This window comes from Seriola aureovittata, chromosome 8 (assembly GCF_021018895.1).
Source record: "Seriola aureovittata isolate HTS-2021-v1 ecotype China chromosome 8, ASM2101889v1, whole genome shotgun sequence".
NCBI lineage: Eukaryota > Metazoa > Chordata > Actinopteri > Carangiformes > Carangidae > Seriola > Seriola aureovittata.
Genome location: NC_079371.1, coordinates 11,987,501 through 12,007,998, shown reverse-complemented (window position 1 = coordinate 12,007,998; position 20,498 = coordinate 11,987,501). Strand labels below are relative to the sequence as shown.

At 40.6% G+C, this 20,498-nt stretch overlaps 1 protein-coding gene across 8 annotated transcripts in view; it reads left to right on the top strand.

The window, feature by feature from the left end:
* The first annotated feature begins 5,517 nt into the window (after nucleotides 1-5,517).
* atp11c (ATPase phospholipid transporting 11C) overlaps nucleotides 5,518-20,498 on the top strand; it is a 42,960-nt gene continuing 27,979 nt past the window's right edge. For all 8 annotated transcript variants that reach the window (XR_008828431.1, XR_008828429.1, XR_008828430.1 and 5 more), the window contains exons 1-2: nucleotides 5,518-6,062; nucleotides 19,407-19,526. Coding sequence is in view for 5 of the 8 variants with exons in the window: in XM_056382833.1 (XP_056238808.1) it covers nucleotides 6,036-6,062; nucleotides 19,407-19,526 (147 nt within the window). In the remaining 3 variants the exon portion in view is untranslated. The remainder of the gene's footprint in view (nucleotides 6,063-19,406; nucleotides 19,527-20,498) is intronic.

Here is a 20,498-nt window from a genome sequence, read left to right as displayed (position 1 = left end):
TGCATTGCTATCTGCTAACACATTCTAATTGATGCTGCTGCATTCCTCCACTGGATGCATTCAGTGAATAACGAGCCTTGGACTGAATACCCATGAATTGGTCCCCACCAAGCAAAGCAGTAAAGCCTTTGGCCCCCCATCCCTCAGCCTCCCCGCGCCGCCACCATCGCAACCACTACCAAGCACTACCTCCCCTTCCAAACCTTCCCCAAAGCTCTACTCTAGCTTTACTGCCCATTAAAGCACAACCATTGTGCAGAGATTCAGTCCACAAAAGCTGTCAATCTCTCCAGGTCCTCCAAAGCTTGGACTCACACAGACTGGAGTGACAGACCTCCCCCTTCACCCCCAACCCATCCCTGTCCCCCCGAAAATCCTCTCCCTGAAAACTTCTCAGCTAACTATCCCCCACCACCCTCTCTCTCTCCTTCTCTCTCTCTCTCTTGCTCTCTCTCCCTCTCTCGCTCTCTCCAGCCCCAGCGCACAAAGCATCAATCTGTCTTCAGCCCCAGCACCCTTGGCCCTTTGTCCCATCTGCAGGTGCCTCTGAAAGCACCCACGGTCGCCCCAGCCTCTGCGCACGCCACGCCTAGTCCAGGAACAGGAACTGCTGACAAAGGCCCAGTGTGGGAATGAGGGATGCGTGGAGGGAGGGAAGGGGGTGTTGAAGGGGGGCTGCTCTAAGACAGATGGCTGGGGAAGTCTCCCAACTCCTCCACAGGGGCTGTCAGTTTAAATTCAGAACTACGAAGGAGACACATGGCCGCAGAAGCAGTGAAGAAATGCCCACTAGATTCAGCAGCTACTGTACACTTCCTTCAGGACTAGAACATAGAACCAAGAGTTCTATCTGGATATCAGATACAGTTGTCTGATTTAATTCATATATTGAAAAAGAGATTCTTTTAAGTGGAGAGGTCACAAACATTCCTTTCTGTTATACATACATTATTCCCAAATAAATGTTCAGTGTTTCTGAAATATTTTTGATTGTATTAAATTTATCAGTATCAATAAATGAGATGAAAAAGAGAGAAAATAATCACTAATTATAAATAAATGTTATTCTTAGTATCCCTAGAGCTTATTATCTGTTGAGCTTTACCTTCACTTTGAAATAAAATTGGAATTTTCATGCAATTGCTACAAAGTTTTGATTCCATTTTTATTTTCATTATTAGCACACAGCTGACTGAAATACATCAGGACATACATCTATATACTCATCTTGATTCTAATTTATCCCTTTTTAACATGCACGACCATGCGGTGTCTTGTGCTGTTGTGCTTAAAGATTTGAAGACTAAAATCTTACCAAACACAACATTTAAAGGACCAGCCTGCATAGATGCTTTGATATTATGTAGATGAGTAACAGCACTGACAAATGTAATAGTTTAGTCCTCAAAAAAAAAAAAAAAACGAAACAAAAATACATTTTTTCTGACTGCAGCGAACTCCTTAAAAGTTTAACTTGAGGCAAACTGTAATCGGCTCTGCAGCTGTGCTCTCATTTTCTTTCGTCAGAGCAACAAGTTTGTGACATCTATTCATGTTACTGGGCTGCCACCATGTGGACATGCGCTGAATTACAACAACCAGTTGCTAATATCTATATGCATGAAGCAGGAAATGCAGTAGAAAATGAAAGTAGGAAGTCAAGTATTAGCAATATCTGTTTTGTCCATGTATGAATAATACATCTCTAAAATATTTTTTATTCTTGAAAATGTGTCTTTTTTTTTCTCTTGTTGGAATCAGACAGAACTTTTTTTCTTTTCAAACTGTACTATGTTACTTTATGAGTTACAGTTTCACAGGGATGAAACCAGTCCCTCTGGCATATGTCAACGACATACTGTTGACATATATTTTTAGAGCCTGGAATTAATTTGAGGTTGAACATTCACTGTTGACCTTGGAAACGGCAGGTGACAAAATAATCTCACCACAAGATCCATTCAGTAGCTGTTCTGGAGCTTTCAATCATGTCACATGATCTTCCTCTGCAAGGGAGTAGATAAAGATTCTGCAGTGGATAGTGTGATAAGATGAACTGCTGGTGCTGAAATGGCCTTGTGGTGAGATTGTGTCATCAGCTTTAACGTTATTGCATTAAAGGAAATTTATGTCTGGCCATGTTGATTCCAGTCACTTTGAAAGCCCACAGTTTATATATTATACAGAATATAAATGTTAATTCTGTAGATTTCTGTCATCTTAGCTACACGGACTCAGTCTTTGACCTTTTTGTAAATGATCAGGGTAAAGAGACTGTTATTCCAATGTTATTCCCAATATTCAACATATAGGCCTAGTAAAATAGCCTACTGTAAAATGAAACATTTCTTAATTTAGCCACATGGTGGCGATAGAGTCCAATTTACAGCTGTGAAACTGTTTAATGGTAATGGTGTGATGTAACAGACACTTCCTCTGTGTGCAATCATCAAACATCTCCAACTGCCTTTGTTATTTGTTTTGCTTTCACTAGTCTAATGCAATATTGATATAAAATATACTTTTCCCTTAATCTGATTGAATTTTTGGCATTTTGACAGCAAGTCGAGACAGTATGGTACCTAGACTATATAGGAAGTAAGAATCTGCAGATTGTGAGTGAAGAAGCTCAAATGATGAAGAGATTACATACATTTTTTAATGTGATCAGTATTCATTATGAGAATAGTTCCCAATCTCCTAAAACATGTATACAATGATAAGACTGCAACAAATATATTGCTGGCCATGCGTTCTTTTGCAAGCACATGATCGGAAATGAAAGAGTTAAAAAAAAACAGTTAACAGAGTTAACAGATTAAAGCAACCTGTGAGGTAATAGTAAAAAAAAGCTCTTTTGCTTTTTCATGTTTGTTGAAGCAGGTTCAGTGGCAGCAAAAAAGGAAGATATACTCCACTTAGGGAATGATATACTCCTAACCTGCAACACCAGGCAACATACTGTAGATGTGAATGCATTTAAAAATATTTGAGCTACATACGTGGTTCCAATATAAATGTAAACATGTACACAAAGAACCTAGCCAGTGTTTTTGCTAAAGATTACATTAACTGCAATTGTAGAAAAACTTTAGGTTGGCCCTGGTTTGATGATGTTACACTTTTGTTTCTGTTTTCTGTAATCAGCTGAGAAATAAAGTGTTAATCAAAATGGTAACTTCCTGATTTAATGCTACTATGAAGTGCATTCTACACACCCTTAAGCCACATCTTTCAAACAAACATGATGGCCCTTCAAAACTACTGATATTGAGAGCTCTTAACTTTAGCAAAAACTTTTTTTCTAATTTTATAGCTTTCAGGTCAAAAACTCTAAATATTTACTTTGGAATAAGTTTGATGTTGATCCCAGTTACTGAACCATATTTGAGCAGTAGTTGTAACAAAATGGCAACATCTTAATAAACAACCATTGAGGAAAAATCTACTGAGTAGAATTAGGAATGAGATTAGAATGAGTCTTGATTATGATTTGCTTGCTTATTATACTTTTCATCAGGGTCAAGCAGTAATAGTTTCCACTGAGCATAGAACAAAAACCACCAAACTGTGCAGTCATCCAGTTTCAGCACTTTTGTGGTTCAGAGCACCAGTTCACACACAGATGTAGATAGACACAAACAATCCTGGTGCAACAAATAAGTTATGTGCAAATACTTACATTTTCTATCCACAATTCCTCTCTTACTCCACTTGTTTGTGTCTTTTAAATGAAAGGAAAACGAAAGAAAAAAAATGCAAAACTGGTGCCACATGCAAATAGCTGCTAGGGTGACTCATGCAATGACATACAAATACAAATTAGGTTATGAACCACGAGAGAATCAGATTTCCAATTACAACCCAGATGGCCCAGAAGCCACAGCTTGGGCATTGTTTTGATTTCACACATTGCATGTTTTGCCTTTATGGCTAAAAGTTCAGACACGAACCTTTAATGCGGGTTTTTAGGAAGAGTAGGTGAAATCCAAATAATATAATTCATGACTCAAAAGAACAAACATTCTTATAGTAGCAAATGGCTTTTGCATCCCATTTTGCATCTTAATCTTTAATACATGCATTTTTGTTCTTCACATATTTCAGTCTGGCCTTCGATGACACACACCACAAGTATTGAGCAACTTCAGATGTTAGAGACATAGTTCTTTCCTGTTTCTTGTTCAACAAGATTTCGGCTTATTGTGCATTTCTGTTTTAACTTTGACACAATAGCATGTATCTTCACAGCATCTGCACATTAAATCCAGTGACACCAGTACTTACTATTTATCTATAACAAAATCAGTAATTTAAACTTTTCTGTCTCCTAAACTTCAATGGTTAATCTCTGTGCTAATATAAAACTAGTGGTGAGAAGTGAGACTTCTACAATTTTGCATCACTGGATGTAATATTTTTTAAAACTACACCATTTTATTTCTTCAGTGAGCTGGAAACAATAATTCCGGCATGCTTTCCCTTCAACTTGTCAAGGATTATTGCCAAAGCAAAAAGATTATATGACATTGTTTTTGCTGTGTTAACATTTCTACCAAGTGTTGGCACGAAACTGTGTTAGACCTTAGACCAGTGAGTCAGAAAGCAGTTAAAGGTCCCAGGGCAGGCCCCTGTTGACTCACCCAAAAAGAGCTGATGACACATCTTAGAGATCATAAATCAGGATAATCTAAATTAAATTTAATTAATGTCTCAAAACTCATTTACATGAATGTACGGCTCTTCCACCCACTTTAATATTGAACACTGCTGCTGGTAAACCCGAAAGCACAAAACACTTCTCATATTCAGGAGCAAATCATTTAAAATCATCATTACATTGTGTTTACCAATTTTCACAGCACCTACTATAAGACCTGGAAAAATATGTCCACTTCATGTTAGCATATGTGCAGGAGGCTTTTTAAAAAACACAAGGCACGTGATGAGGCAGCACTTATAACAAAGAAGATTTCTGAAAACCAAGGGATAAGTTCACTGTTGAAAACTCTTCATGGATCCGCATAAAGATTATTGATATTGAGGAATAATTATAGTAATATTGATATAGGCTGCAGTGTGCTAGCAAGTTTACTGTATACTGACTAAATGTTTTGTAACATGTTTTTATATAATTTTTAATAATATTGTTAAGTAGTATAAGCATTGTCTGTTGTATATTTTTCAACAAAAGCTGCATCTTCTGGTTGTGTTGAGATATTTGTATAATATCAAGCTAAAGCTTATTATCCATCGTTCTATTGTACCGGGTGGGCTGTCATTCTGGAAAATCCCCTCTGCATCTTCTACCCAGAGAATGAATTTATACGAGGCTTCTATTCAATTCTCAATAATCCTTGAAGTGCAGTCACAAACTGCCACCTCTGTCATGCTCCACCGTTTATGCAGGAAAATAGGAAAAAATTGTAGTTCTAAGTTAGACCACATTACCCACAATACAGTGTAAGCGAAAGCCGCCGCACCTTCACCGGGTGGAGCTTGTGAACGTGGGAACGTTTGTGGGTTGCCGCTGCCGCTGCCGCTGCTGGCTGCTGGAGTGTAAATTGTCTGACAGGGAGGTGAGGGGACCTGTGCACGGGCATTAAAAAGAGAAGTAAGTTTCAAGGGGTTTCGGTGCGCAGTTTCCAAGTCAACGCGGAGGCAGACTTGAGAGCGACAAATGATTTGTACGAGTCTCAGCAACAGGGCGCAGAGCGAAATGTCAGGGACTGTTTCAGCCTTGAGCAAAGGGAAGCGCGACTAGTACACCGCAACGCGGAAAATATTCAGGGGGGAGAGAATGCGAATGGTGCGAAGATACCGAAATCAAACAAAATGGACACGATGTAGCGTCGCTGCGGCATTCCATATAGCTAGAACTAACGTTAGAGTAGAGAATAGATAGCCAAGGAGCTAGCTGGTTAACTAACATACATGTAAAGTCATTCCCCCGAGAAGCTGAAGCAGAGCCTGGAGGCGTCTGTTGAATCAGAAGAGTTCATCAGTGTTGCGAAATCAAAGAAGATTAAAAGAAGATGCTACGGAGAAGACTGAACCGTTTGGTATGTGTGCCTGGCATCTACACACACACATTCTCACACTGTTAGCTTATGACATACAGCTACTCTTGCTAGCGTTTTTAACTGCTGTGATTCTGCCTTTAGAGAATGTGGGCTGGAATTTACAGTCATTTCCTTAAGCAGTTTTCGCTGTAAATGCGTGAGAAACTCGGACACTTAACGACTAACTGTTACTTCACTCTGCCCGACAACACGAAACAGCTGTTGTCTCACTTCATAGCTGTTGGTGTACAGTCAGTTAGCTAACTGCTAACTAGGTAAGTTCTTGCCAGCCAGGAAGTCACGACAGATGCAGAGTCATTAAACCACACTTCCAGCCGGTATTGTTTACTGTATGCTTGTTTTCAACCACGTAAACTCATCCTCTTCAACAGTTAATCAAATGGACAGTAAACACAGCCAGCCACCTGTAAAACAAATCTACCTGTCTCTGGCTGTGTTTCTCTGGGCTCCCAAATGCCTTCTAAAGTTGAGGACTTGCTGCTTTCCAGTTCATTCTTTCATAAGGAATGACTGTTGCCTGGACATTTGAAGGCATCACCTTGGGCTCTCAGAACTTGTGATGGGCATTTTCATTAGACGACACTCAACAGTTAATTGAGTAATGCCAATAATGCTCATCATATTAATTGTTAATGTAAATAATTATCAGTTGCAACTCTCATTGGGGTGCATAAGAACAGTTTATAATTGTGCTGCTGTTGTTTTAATCTCTAATGTTGCTGTATATCCAGCCACTGGATTTGTTCAGCACAAGAAGTTGGTATTTTGCCAACACGAACTGCTTTGCCATCATATTTCTCGATTGGTCAATTTAATGCTTACCCTTTTAAAGTTCATCCATTGGTTTCATTGCCCTTCATACATTAATCAGTCATGAGTGAGCTAGTTGAAAGTGGAGTTACTCTCCGCAAGGCCAGGTTTATAAATGCTAAACTGCCTTTACTGCCTCTTTATCATCCTCTTATGCACCAGTAACCTGTTGTCACCAGTGAGTTGAATCCCCCACAGGCTATCTGAGCAGTATAGATACCGACAGTGAATAAGGAGAAGCAATATAATAATTATAGTGCCTGACCCTCCTCCTGGTCTCTCTCTAAGTGTTGCCAGGTCAGCTGATTTTCCTGCTTCTGGAGAGGATTGCTGCTGTAATTTTTCCTCGGTGTGAGCTGTAAATAATATTTTGTGCGAAGCAGCCAGCCACACTGTCACTGATGCACACAGTGCTGTTATCTCCTGCTCTGGCTCTCTGCCTCCTGATTCACACCACCCTCCCTTTGCCCATGGGAGGTACATGTGCATCATGAAGAGGGAGAAAGATAGAGAGGGGGAGAGAGTGACTGCTCATTCCAAAAAGCACAGAGGAGGCTTCATGTATCTCACTTGACTCTCCCACTATGATTCACTGTGCCACTAAACCCTGAGTGTGTCTTTGGAAAATCATTAAAGATGGCTGAGGGAATGAGTGGGGCTGGGCTTTTCATCAGGGGGGAATCTCCAGAGGTTGTAATGCTCTGACAAGAATGCAAAATCACACGGTTGCCTTTGATGTTCTTTCAAGCCCTTGAAGGCAGCAGTGTGATGTGTGAGAGGTGGAGCCTGGCGGAAATTTGATAGTATTCATTGTGGGAGCCCCTGCCTTGACTGCAAGGAGAACAGTACCGACATATAGAAACAGCATCACCCAGGCAGCACCTCAGTATTAGAGATCTGCACGATTAGTCGACTAAACAGTTAAATGTTGCTACCCTCACTAGTCGGCACCAGAAATACTAATTGGTTAAATAAAATTTTAATATTTTATTAATGCACAATGCAGGTTAAGTGTCATATCTAAGATGTCTGCAACTAACCCTGGCAGATGGAAGCCCCCTGCTAATGCCCAGATGTTGTAAAGGTGTTGCAAGGTGGAAAGAAGGATGGATGACATCTCTTAAAACTGCAGCTTGGCAGTATTTTGATCTAGAAAATGAAAATAAGGTTGTATGTAGGTTGTGTCAGAATAAACACACATTTTACCACTCAACCAGAGAAATGCGTAACCTCTGCGTTTTCTCTAATAAAATTATATTATATTATATGTTAAAAAATATTGACGATGTGATTTTAACTGGGGCTTGTACCAAACAAGCAAGTTCTTTTACACCTGGGGAATAATATTTGTAGGCCAGTGCATCTCTGTAGCACCACAGGGCTTCATTTATGGTAGGATATGTTGTGACACATTTTACCTTTATCCAAAAAATTGCAGCTCCTGCGATTCAGATATTGCACATAGCCATATTGCGATTTCTATGATATAACAATTAATTGTTCAGCCCTAAAATCCAGGTTGGTTGTAATGTGTTCTGTTTCAGTAACAAATGTTTGAAAATACCATATGAAAACTTGCTCTAATCAAATGATGGGAAAGGGATTCTAGCTTATAGAGTTTAGATTCTGATTCATAAGTACTCTACTGATGTCACATTTGAACAGTTTATTTCTCTAACATAGAATATGTTTGATGTTTTGAGTTTTGTTTCTTGTGTGGCCTGTTATAGCTTTGAAGTACACCTTTTGAGGGGAAGATTGGATTCCAAGGAGGTGGGGGTTCCCTGTCATAGTAATTCAGTTGTGTTTTATGGCCTGCGTAGTGAAGTCTAAAATATTTTTGCCTCTGCTTAGGCTGCAGCTCCACTAGTGTCATCTCTTTAACTGTAGGGCTTCCCCCGCACCGTTTTTCTCCACTGTATCTATCTTCGGTCTATCCTACCTGCTGACGGCTGATGCACTCAGGCCTGCCAGTCTCAGATCTGTTCCTACTTGATTGTGACCCAAGCACTAGTAAACAGGCCCTTACCCAGAAGGCAATGTTGTACGTGAGGTGTTTGAGGGATTGCATGTCAAATGCATTTGGAAACCTCAGGGTACTGCAAACCTGTTTCTCAGGTCAGCTAAGAGCATCCCTTTGCGCAAACAAACCTGTGTAAACCTGCCCCCAACTCACCAGCACAACTAAGTGCAGGAAAAGTTGACATGTACACAGAGCACACACCTCTGCACGTTAAGGGACATACATATTTTGTTAACATAAACACACAAGGTCAAATATATTCTCAGACTTTATCCGGTATCACTCTTCCCAAGTGATGCAATTGCTGTAACCCTAATCCTAACCCAAAAATAAAAAAGGACTTTTTTTTTACCTGCTGCTTTACATTTTAGTACTTCCATCTGACCTGGAAGTATTGGGTCAATGAGTATAATATGCAGCATTATAAGCACTCAGTAATGTCAAATGTACCTTGTGATTTTTGCTACATTATCTACCTAACTTCATAATGCTCCAAATGCGTTTTCTGTATTGCATTCAGGCCAGTCTTGCAGTCTCTGACCAGTAAGTAGAACCTGTTGGAAGCACATTTGGGGCTTTTTATTACCTAAACCAAAGAGGTTATGTTTTCACCCATGTCTGTCGGTTTGCTGGTGGTGCGATGGGGCACGAGCCAGGAAAGAACCCATGAAATTCTGGTGTAGATGTGTTTATAGGGGGGGGGATTCAGGAATTTTTTAAATCACTGTCCTTGACATTACAAGATGGGACTTTTTTTCAACATTTTCGTCAATTTCTCAGAAAATAATGTATGGATCCTGATGTAAAAAATCAGGCATTTATGGCGTTGACATCTATGAGTTTGTACAAGATCCAGGTATGTGCTCTACTGGGAGCCTTTCGAGTTAACTAATGAGATACAAGAGTCCTCAAACAGAGATTTCACTCTTGGGTGAGCAGTTAGGGTAAGGGTACATCTGTAGGCCACACACCATACAAGGCACGGAGGGCCATTTGATTTATCAGGCCTGTTTGATTTGGAGAGATGCGTATTGATTAGAGCTGTGCTCAGTTTTACAGCCATTAGTCTTGCACCGTGAACTGGCTGGCGAACAGAATTGCTTACGCTGATTTCTTTTCCTTCCTTCCTCTCTCCGTCTGGTCTCCTGCACTATGCCCAATAATGGCAACCCAGCCAAAAGGGCTCATCTGCAACACACAGCGGGATAATAAATATATTTAGCGTGGCAGTGGGATAGCGGGGGGATGAAATATAGTCGGGGAGTCTGGAAAGTCCTGCGTGACTCAAACCTGAGAAACTGGAGTGAAACCAGGGGGTGGACCTGTAGCCTCTTTGCACCTCTCCATCTCTTTCTCCACCTAATGGACACTCTCTCTCAGGCTTCCTGTAGTGGTTAACATTGGAGTGGGCGGTTTAGGCTGGATACAGCGGGACCATGGATGGCTTTTTGTGGCAATTTTCCACTTCCTTTTAAAAGCTAGGTTGAATTCTCAGTTTGTACCTCTAAATAATTCAGGTTGCCTCATTTATTTTGAATTCTCCTCACATCGCTCCTCCCATTCCTGACCCATGTATCCTTGCCAGGCTAGTGGCACTCAAAATGCATCCTTGTCATCCATATATGTATAAAGGCTCACCCAGATATTTTCTCTGCCATGCTCCAGCTCTAGCATTACTCAGAGCATTCGCAGTGAGATGTGAAGAGAATGCTGAGATGTGTGCGGGGGGATTTTTTTTTTTTTTGTCTGTGCCTCACTCTCTGTGTCTGAGCACAGAGGGAAGAGAAGAGACGGCAGCATCTGTGATGTTTTGTCATCCCAGTTTTTCATTGTCACCTGAAATGATAGGGTACTCGCTGACACACAGAAGAGGAACAGCAAAGTCCACGTGAGGATATAATGAAGACTGAAAGACATACGAACATGCCCCCACCCACGCGCGCTCGCATGAACACCTAGGTTAAGCAACAGCCTACAATGATTATCTCCACTGCAAACTCCTAGCTAGGCAGCAGGCGGTACTGCTCAGTCACAAGGAGAAAAATTACTCTTTTTAATGTGGTCACAGTTCAGTGGGAGGAAATGCTTGGTGAAAAAACCTGTACTCAAATCAAACATGCCCCCTGAGCAGAGGAAGGAAAGAGCCACATTGATTTTTGTCATTAGTCTTGTTGCCCTCCTATGCAGTGTCTAAGGATAATTAATTGAATAGCAATTACAGCCAGTGTAGCCTGGTACATTATTAAAGATAATGACATCAGCTGAGATGGAGATTTTTTAAATCTTGTCAGCAATAGGGTGTACTGTAAATGCCTTTTTGTTGGTATTGCATGGCTCTCTGCCAGACATGGTGGAGGGGGATGAAGGCAATTGTTGTGTTGTGCAATTTGGTTAAGTTACAACCCATATGCTCCATGGAACAAGCAGCTGGATCAAGCACCTTCATCTAAATAGCTGAATCTGGTGATTTGTCGCACACACGCATACAAAAACAGAGTAGAGGGAGTATGTGCACTTGGCTGGAAAAACCATACTCCATTTATGGCTACACCACTTTAAATTCTCTTTAATTATAGATTAAAGTGTGACTAGGCTGCAGCTCAAAATGTGCTCACTTTTCCTGGTCTTGAGACACAAAGTGTGGGGGTTTTCTCCCTAAGAAGCCTAGAAAATAATGTCACTTTTGTCATTCTCTCCAGGACTTACTGAGCTAATTTGCCTAGAGGATGGTGACTATGGGGACAAAGTTCAAGCTGGAGAAGGAGCTATAACATGTAATCTTAAAACCACAACCAAGCCTCCATAAATTACTGCTTTAAGACTATAAACCAGTTAAAATATAACTTGCCTTGTGAATGTAAAACTCTGTTTTGTGAAGTTTTGGCTACTTTAGTGTCTTCTGTTTAGTCTTTGTAAGGCTTTATTTTGAGGAACAGCATGCCTCAGATACGTGGATGACCCCAGACCTCTTGTCAGCATTGTGTGACTTGCTCAGGCATTTCCTGTCATAATGTCTGTAGCTATTTTTTTTTTTGTTTCACCACTTTTTTTTGTGTTCTCTGGTGTCAAATACAAGCTATGGTAGATTCTTCACAGTGCTCATAGTTTTCCCATTAAAGATTTACTTGGTTTGTATTCACATTGACAGAAACCAATAAGCTGTTCATTCTTCAGTTTTGGGGGATTCCTTTCATCACATGGCCACTTATTACCTAGTCACAGAATTTAGTGTCAATTTTCAGATGTTAGACATTTCAAAAGATGTCAGTAGACAATGGGTGTTGCAAAAAGTATTTAGCACATGTATCTGTGGCTTTTTGAAGCAGCCAAATGATTGAAGAAGCAGCTCCCAGTGTGAGGTCTAGATGAGTTTTCCCCTCCTCCCCATTGTCGAGGGACCCAGTGTAATGTAGGCCAGTACCAGCCCATGGTACAGTACACTCTGTGTCTTGTACAGCTGCAGGGATGCTAGTAGAACAATGAGCCTTTGCCTATCCACAACAGCTCCTTAGGATCAGCCCTCAGTTCAAGTTGGACTGTTATCACTCTGTGGGGCTATTCATCACTGTGTGCAAACAGAGGAGGAGAGGACAGAGGAGAGGGTAGCCTGTGATATGGGGTCTGTAGACTATGCCATAGGCCAAGTGTTGGTGAATCCATGATGGAGGTAACTCCTGTTATAGTTTCATTATGAAATAATGACTGCTTTTCCTTGTTTTGGTAGCCTTTTTGTGTGATACTGTTGTTAATGAATATTAATGTGGATTTTTTTTAGAGAGATACTCTATTTGTTAAGAAAATTTCAGTACATTGAGCTGTGTAGAATTGTGCCCAATCCATTCAACTGTCTACATGCTCTTTTAAAGTGTGACACAGTACGTGGAAATTGTAGAAGTAGGGAAGTCTGGTAACAGCAGTGTTAAGAGTAAGTCAAACTGTCTGTGTGTGAGCTTCGTCTGGGCCTACTTGCTTGCTCTTTTTCAGCAACACCTTTTTAATAACATTTTTTCAGCCATTTTAAAGAAAGGAGTTTACTTATCAGGCTAAGTGGGTAATGTAAATATTGAATTTATGAACAAAACATGAAGACCACTTTGTGTACTAATGATCTGTTAATGATATTTTCTAGATATTTAGACATATAGAGGGAAGACTTAAGATGGCTGGAAAAGATAATATCAAATAGTGTCATTCAAACTGAAAGATGTAGTATGAATAATCGTGTGCATTATTTTCAACATTATTATTTTTGAAATAATATGGTGTTACTGTGTGGAAGAAGCTGTTTAAATGAGACTAAATGAAAAATTATTTTAAAAAAAGATTGCTCAAATATTCATTACACTTAAATACGTATTTCTTTTGCTTGAAATATCTCATGTGAAATAGCTTCATTAAGAACTCACTTGTCGCTTAGGGAATGCAACAAAGATGTGAATACTTCTTAAAGACATTGTAGCAACAAATATTCAATTTTGTTTGATGCTATTGTGTCTTTGTGCTATATTTTCTTCAAAAGATATTGTAGCCTATGTAAATTCTCTGCAGCTTAGGCAATGAGCACTGGGATGTGTAATCAAAACTGAGAGAGTTACAATTAGTGAGATGGAGTGAGCATGCTGGGAGAGGACAGGCAAGTGGGCTGACAAGAAAGAGAGTGGGAGAATGAAAGAGAGGCGAGCGCCAGATAGAGTACTGCAGTGACTAACAGCATTGACTCAATGCGTGCAACTTTCCCCTTGCATTCAGACATTCATCACTCAACTCTATTCAGCCTGCCATAAGGGCAACTTTATGTTGCTGTTACTGTTGTCATCAACATTTCTTGAAGCGGTTTACTAGAGGTTAGGCGTTTGCTCTGACATTTATTCATTCCAGTATTCTCATGATACATGTCATAGATTCCTTTAGGGCTCTCCTCATATGGTTTCGCTTCTGTGAGGAAAAACTGCTAATAGATACTATACTAAATGTCAGATAAGGTTGACCTGTGATGAATCCACATAAACTGAGAGCAACATCATAAAGCCGATAGCGTAGATAAGCTGCAGTTATGTAGTTAAATATGATAAGGGACTGTGCCACTTCCACACAGAGTCCACTCTTCTCATGTAGTAGTGAATGAGAAATTACACTGAATGTCGGTTTTGTTCAGAGAATTACATGAAATGGATACTAAGGTCGAATGGGAACATGAACTTAACAATGAATCTGTCATTCTCAGCACACTGCAGAGTGTTATTAGTACATGTGCAGGACATAAAGAAGTACAAGTATAGATCCCCAGTGCACTCTTCTTTTTCGCACAGTTCCCTCACACCTCATTAAATGTGTTTTAAGTAGATTTTCTAAGGGGATTTTTTGAAGCTTTCTGTACTGACTGAGCTTGGTGTTTTGTCCTCTACCTCTGTATAAGTTACAAAACCATAAGAGCAGACTGATCAGAACAAAGCTTAACCTCCTGTATTCTTTTGCCCTTACTTTTTTTTTTTTAAATTTGCTTCAGCACTTTTGTAAGGAAAAGTTACAGCATCGATTTTATTTGACCACAAAATCTATTTGCGTCAGGGAAAATAATACTGGCTGTGCCGGCGTCACACCTGCTGTCACTAGCCTTTTTTCTTCTGCACATCATGGAATCATCTTTGTTTGCTGTTTCTTTAGAGATGCTTGTCAGATTAACTTAAACCAAACATGCCTCGTCTGGAGATGCACATGTAAGCTGTTGGAGCCAAGCTTCAAATAAACTTTGCTAGCAACTTAACAACAAAAAAAAAATGCAAGCATCAGAACAAACTTTGCTGTTCAGAGCGTTCCCGAGAACCATAACCATTCACTGTATACTCTCTGACAGACTTGCAAGCCGTAAATGACAACATGTTTATGTCAGTGAAGAAGGGCTGCGTCAAAGGAAACTAGATTTGCTGTTTTATTGAGCTATTGCTGAAATATTTGTGAAATGAAACAATTTGGCTCTGGAACATATCCACTATCTTCTGACATTTCACATGGGATAAACAAGAAAAACAAAGTGCTGAATAAATAATAATGAAAATAATTGTTAGTTGCAGTCCTAGTTCATATTATATTCACTTAACTTCCACCATGCCCATATTGCCTGTAGTCGAGGTAACTATGATTATGTTTGACAGATTGGGTTGCGCTGTGGTTGAAGTCATGTACTCACTCACTCATCTGAGGATGTTCCCCAGCCCAGCTTACATAGATTAGAAGTGCTGACAGGTTTTCAGGCTGAGATGACACACTATCCTTCCAGGAAAGACAGTGCTTCATGGTGCGCTGGAAGAAGATGGAACAATAGAAGTTAACTGAAACGAAAATAATGCGGTTTTACTTTGTGTGACTACAAACACCTGTACAATGTTAAGCAACTGAATTCCTTAGTCCTGCAAAAAGTATTACATAACTTAAAATGTTCAATTTCTGTAAGACTTGTACTAATTGTTTGTTGACCTTGTTTATATATATAAGGGAACTATAATTCAGTCCAATACAACACCACAGACTACAGCTCCAGAAATGACTCGACATCTCTCTGAGTGTCAGCTACATTTAAGAATTATATAAAATTACAATTTCAAAACGTTCACCAAGGTTGTACTGTCAGGAAATGACTGCTGTGATGGATTGTATTACAGCGTACAGGGCCTTGTAATTTTCTAGTTACCCAGTGTGCCTGTCCAGATAACACCATGCAGATTGTGACAAAGCAGGATAGTTACTGAATAGTGAGATGGTGTGACAGGACACAGTGTCATCAGACCAGTGTCATCATTGGGAGTTTGGCAGTGGCTGAATGCAGTCTTACATTCTCCCCGCTCTCACTGGAGCACCTTTCCCCCCTTGTCCCAGCCTGTGCTCATTTCACAATGTGTGCATAACTTAATTTAGAGCATAATTTAATGTAAAGTTTCAGGCACACTCAATTCTCTAATGCACCATTTATTTCTTACTGAGCAATTAAATCTCTGCTCAATTGAGCACTGGATGTTTGCTTTATTGATCTCCATCCAGGTTTTGAAGCTGATGCTTTTATATCAAGGATGAAGCTACTTTGGTATTGACACACTGGCACTTGACTCTTGGCCACTTTTGCTTTACTTGCTAACATCATTGGCACTGAATGGCTTTGTTTGACCTTTGACAATGAGGCAAAGCTAATGCAATCAGTTCCATTTTTCCTTACGTTAACATTTCTTATGTGGCCTTTAGCTCACTATTTTGGAGATGTACATTGCGATCACGTAACTGCTCAAAAATGATGTGGGCCCCATGGTCTGACCCTCATTATATTTTACAGTGAATCTGCCACTAAATGAATGGCCATTCAATAGTTCCTTTCTTATCTTTAAGACCCTGGGGCATGGACTACTTCCTCATTTTATATAGAATCTAATTTTCAGCATGGATTATGTGTGTAGGTGCCAACATTTCTTTTTGAGAATCATCACTGACACCCAGAGCTTGCTTATGCAAGTTGTTGTATGGCTTTTGAGGAACAGTGTTGGCTTAATCTGCATGAACATTAGTGGTTGTTTATTTGATAGGCCTGCAACCTTGAAACTGTGCATTAGCATGGCTCTTGTGCATAATCAATCCTAAAGAGATGGGCACAGGTGAATTGGCACTAGTAGAAGCCAGCCGAATACTGTTGACTGTCTGACCTGTAACTCTGAAGTGCAAGCCAGAGCCCTTTGCAGGTCCTTTGACTCGATGCAAATTTGGTTTGTAAATTGTTCCTTACTTGCATTTTATGTTTTGTCTGCGCAGCCCTTTGTACATAATTGCTTTTTCTGGTCCTACATTGTTGTTTGCAGTATTGTGTGTCTGGAATGCTGTTATTACATTTGTAAATGGCATTTTTCAGAGTACACAGAGGAAGAATAACTTCCAGACACACTGCATTCAAATAAATGAACAATGGTAGTCCATGGGGGTGTTCTTGGCTTACTACTCCTCCTGGGGGCTGGTTGGTGTTTGAAATAGAAAAACCTGGATGTGTTTGTGTCCTTGGATCCTGTTGTACTTCCTTTCTCTCACATTCTTTCTTCCTCCCACTCTTTCCCTCTCTTGCTTTCATCCTCTGGCAGCCAGGTCCGTCCGGTCGTGCTGAAGGAGTGTCAGTGTGTGCCGTGCGGGTAGGGGATGGTAGATTTGACAGCCATACTGAGGTGTGAACATAGCAGCTCATGCATAAGGGAGCATTATGTAAGCCTGTTGGCTCCCTTCTTTAGTCTGGACTAGAGAGATGATGGTAAATATTTCAGAATTAAGGCAAGGAATTTGGCCTTTATTTTGTGTTATTTAACCATTAATTAGAAGCAAATTATTATGGGAACTGGAGTTACGTAATCTGTTTTTGTCCCCACATGCATATAAATTAGGTTTCCAAGTGTTTTAGGCTATTCTTTGATCTAACCTCTTGTCAGCAGCAGACTTTGGGCAGCTTGCTGTCCAGGTGGCTGTAATTCACACATTCCCTGGGCTTGTCCAGGATCAGATGGTCATGGTTATGTGTCCCCTCAACAAACATGTCGCTGGCCTTTATATTAGATAAAGCAGATCCCCTGCCTGCATAACCTTAATAATTTACAGACACAGTAATAGCTGCACAACTTGTACTTGAGCTGAGAACACAACTATATTTAAGAACTTTTGGGTAGGGTCCTCACTTCGATAACGTTTTGACTATCGGAGGAGAAAAGATTTGGTAATATAATGGTAGTTTGGGTAACTTTTCATGTTTAAACTAATCTTATTAACCACAAAAACAGAACATTAAACAAAGACTTGCATACATTTGGACTGTGGACCAAACGTATATACACACACATATATATGTGTGTGTGTGTGTGTGTGTGTGTGTGTGTGCGCACGTGAAAGATATCTCGTCAGCTCAGGTAGAGCTGAGGACATACACTTGATTTTGTACAGTAACATCTTAAGAATGTTTATTGATTGATCTGTTAGTTTACCCCTGAAAGAGGTGGGAATAGTCCTTATCCATTGTGAGATACGGAACATGCTTGAGGATAAGAAATATAGATGTAGCAGCTGTGGCTGATCCAGTATACTGGCTTTGTTGCTATCATGGTCCACCAGCCCTTGTGGTGGTCCAGCCCAAGCGTTAGGATTCCTTGTGTTTGGGATGTCAGGAGAGAAATTCAGGCCACTGAACAGTGTACGCCAAGTTTTCTAGGCTACACTTGTGTGTCTGTGTGCAGTTGTGAGTTTGGATGTATAAACTTCTTCTTTAGTGACAGTGAATCATCATGGTACTGCTGCACTAAACTCATATACTAGATCAGTCTTGGCATTGATATTGACTTCATTAAAAAGCCAGATAATAGCAAATCTCATTTCTTTGCCACTATTATTGTAAAGTTGCAACAATGTAGCTTGATAACCTTTTACAGAAAAATGTAATTAAACATTTCAAAAGCCTAAAAAGAATGTTAAATGTAGAGACATACATTCATATGTCTCTTAACTTAAAACTAAGCGGTGATGTGTAGTTATAGCCTCAGGCTACGTCAATTATTTAATTAACCCAGTCACTTCCACACAGTGAAGAAAACGCATTTTAAATTCAAGAAGGAACAAGGAAACAATTAATCACTAAGATTTCTTGTCTCATCTTCCTCAGTTCCTTTTTTCTTCATCATTTATACCATTGTTTTTGGGATTTACTTAAGGAGAGCTCATGTAAAGTTATGACAATGACCCAGCTTCCCTGGCTTGCTTTGTGATTCACCCCGTCTACCTTTTATGGAAGAGGAATGCTCAGGCCACCACATATTTAGGGGAATCCATTGTGCCTTTGGCTCCTGATCTGGTTGCTGAAGTCTCTTCCTCTTTCAGACATTAGCCTTGTGTGTTTGTGTGTTCCATATCACCCTGCCATCTGCATCACGACAACGTAGCTCAACCCATAAATCTGAGCACAGCATTTTTCTCCTGGCTGCCCACATTCACTATTGGTTTATCATTGACGAGTGACCACCTGGGGAAGAAGAAATGAAGTTATAGTCCCTGCACAATCACCATTTTGGCCCGCTGACCCTTGTCATACTTTTCTTTGTCTGTTTTCTGAGTTATTGGCTTGTACTCAACAGTTTTCCAGCAGAGTGCTTTTCAAGTCTTTTTAATTTTCTGCACCACAGTAGAAAATCTAATCTTTTAATTCTTGACCTGAGTGGAATGCAGGCCTTCTAAGACTGGAAACAAATCCTTTGTGATCATTGTGTATTTGATGGTGGTTCAAATTTTTGGCTTACCTTCAAGTAATTATTTTTTCTTGTATGATGCACATTTTGTTTTGTTAGATTTGACTGGACTGGTTCTCTAATATCTAGTCTCTGTTTAAGTGGAGAGAAGCACCCAGAATCACTAACATTTGCTCTCTTTCCTTTCTTACTTATCTTTATCTCTTCCCATCTATCACCCCCCTCTGCTGCTTCCTCCTCTAGCTCGGCGGTGATGAGAGAAGAGTTGACAGTAGGACTATCTATGTCGGTCATCGGTCAGGCTCCACCAATGAGGCTATCATCCCACCCAAGTTCTGTGATAACAGGATTGTATCCTCCAAGGTAAGATGCACACTCACAAGCACATGCCAGGGCTCCAGTCTAGCCATATACCAAGATGAAATTCTTATACCTGTTTGTTTCTCAGCTCCTCTGCGTATCATGTTTCAATGCCTCCAGGCATTTTTCTTCTTATCTAACACTTCGAATGCAAAATGAACTCTTGAACAGTCCTGAGCATTCCTGTGTCTTCCTCTCTGTATTCCTCCTCCCACTGCCTCTCCACACGGAAGGCGATTATTTGTCTGTCAGGGGAGCAGTGGCTGTGGCAGTGAAATACATGGGTGCTATTAATATACTGGCAGGATGGGCAATTCAGTCCTTTCCCCCATGGCTCTGATAACCCGCCCACCCCCCACCACCCATCCTTGTCTAAACCTCACCCCTCAGTCCTGTGTCAGCGGCCAGCTCAGGCAGGTGCTGGCTGGCTGGCTTCTGGATATGAAGGGTGAAAGTGATGGGGAGAAGGAAGTAGGACGGCAGTAGGATTTATAGTGGTGCAGAGGGTCCCAGTGAGGATGGGCCAATCAATTGGCTCCTGCCAGTATGTCAGGGTAAACAGTCTTTAATTACCCCGGCTGTAGTGTTTATGCTCCTCCATGCCTCTGCTCTCCATCATCCTGTTGCTTTTGCACTCTGCAATGACCAATCTCCGCCTCTCCTCTCCTGCTCTTGTTGCTACTGCACCACCACACTCAGCCACCCTCACCACTGCCACCCCCCTTTTCTCATTACTTTCACTCTCTTTTCTCTCTGGCAAAATGAGATGGGCCATTCTGCTGCCGCTGCATTTCAACGCTCTCCCCATGCAGACATTCCCCTTCATAAACAGTGCCTTAATGCTGTTTCTGTGTTAATGCGTGTGTGTCTGTGCATGCATGCATATGTATTATTTGTGTTTTTCACCCTAGTACTTTGTTTTGTGGCACAAAGTTACTAGCAAGGTGTTGTTGAGCTGCCTCCCAGGGATTTAAG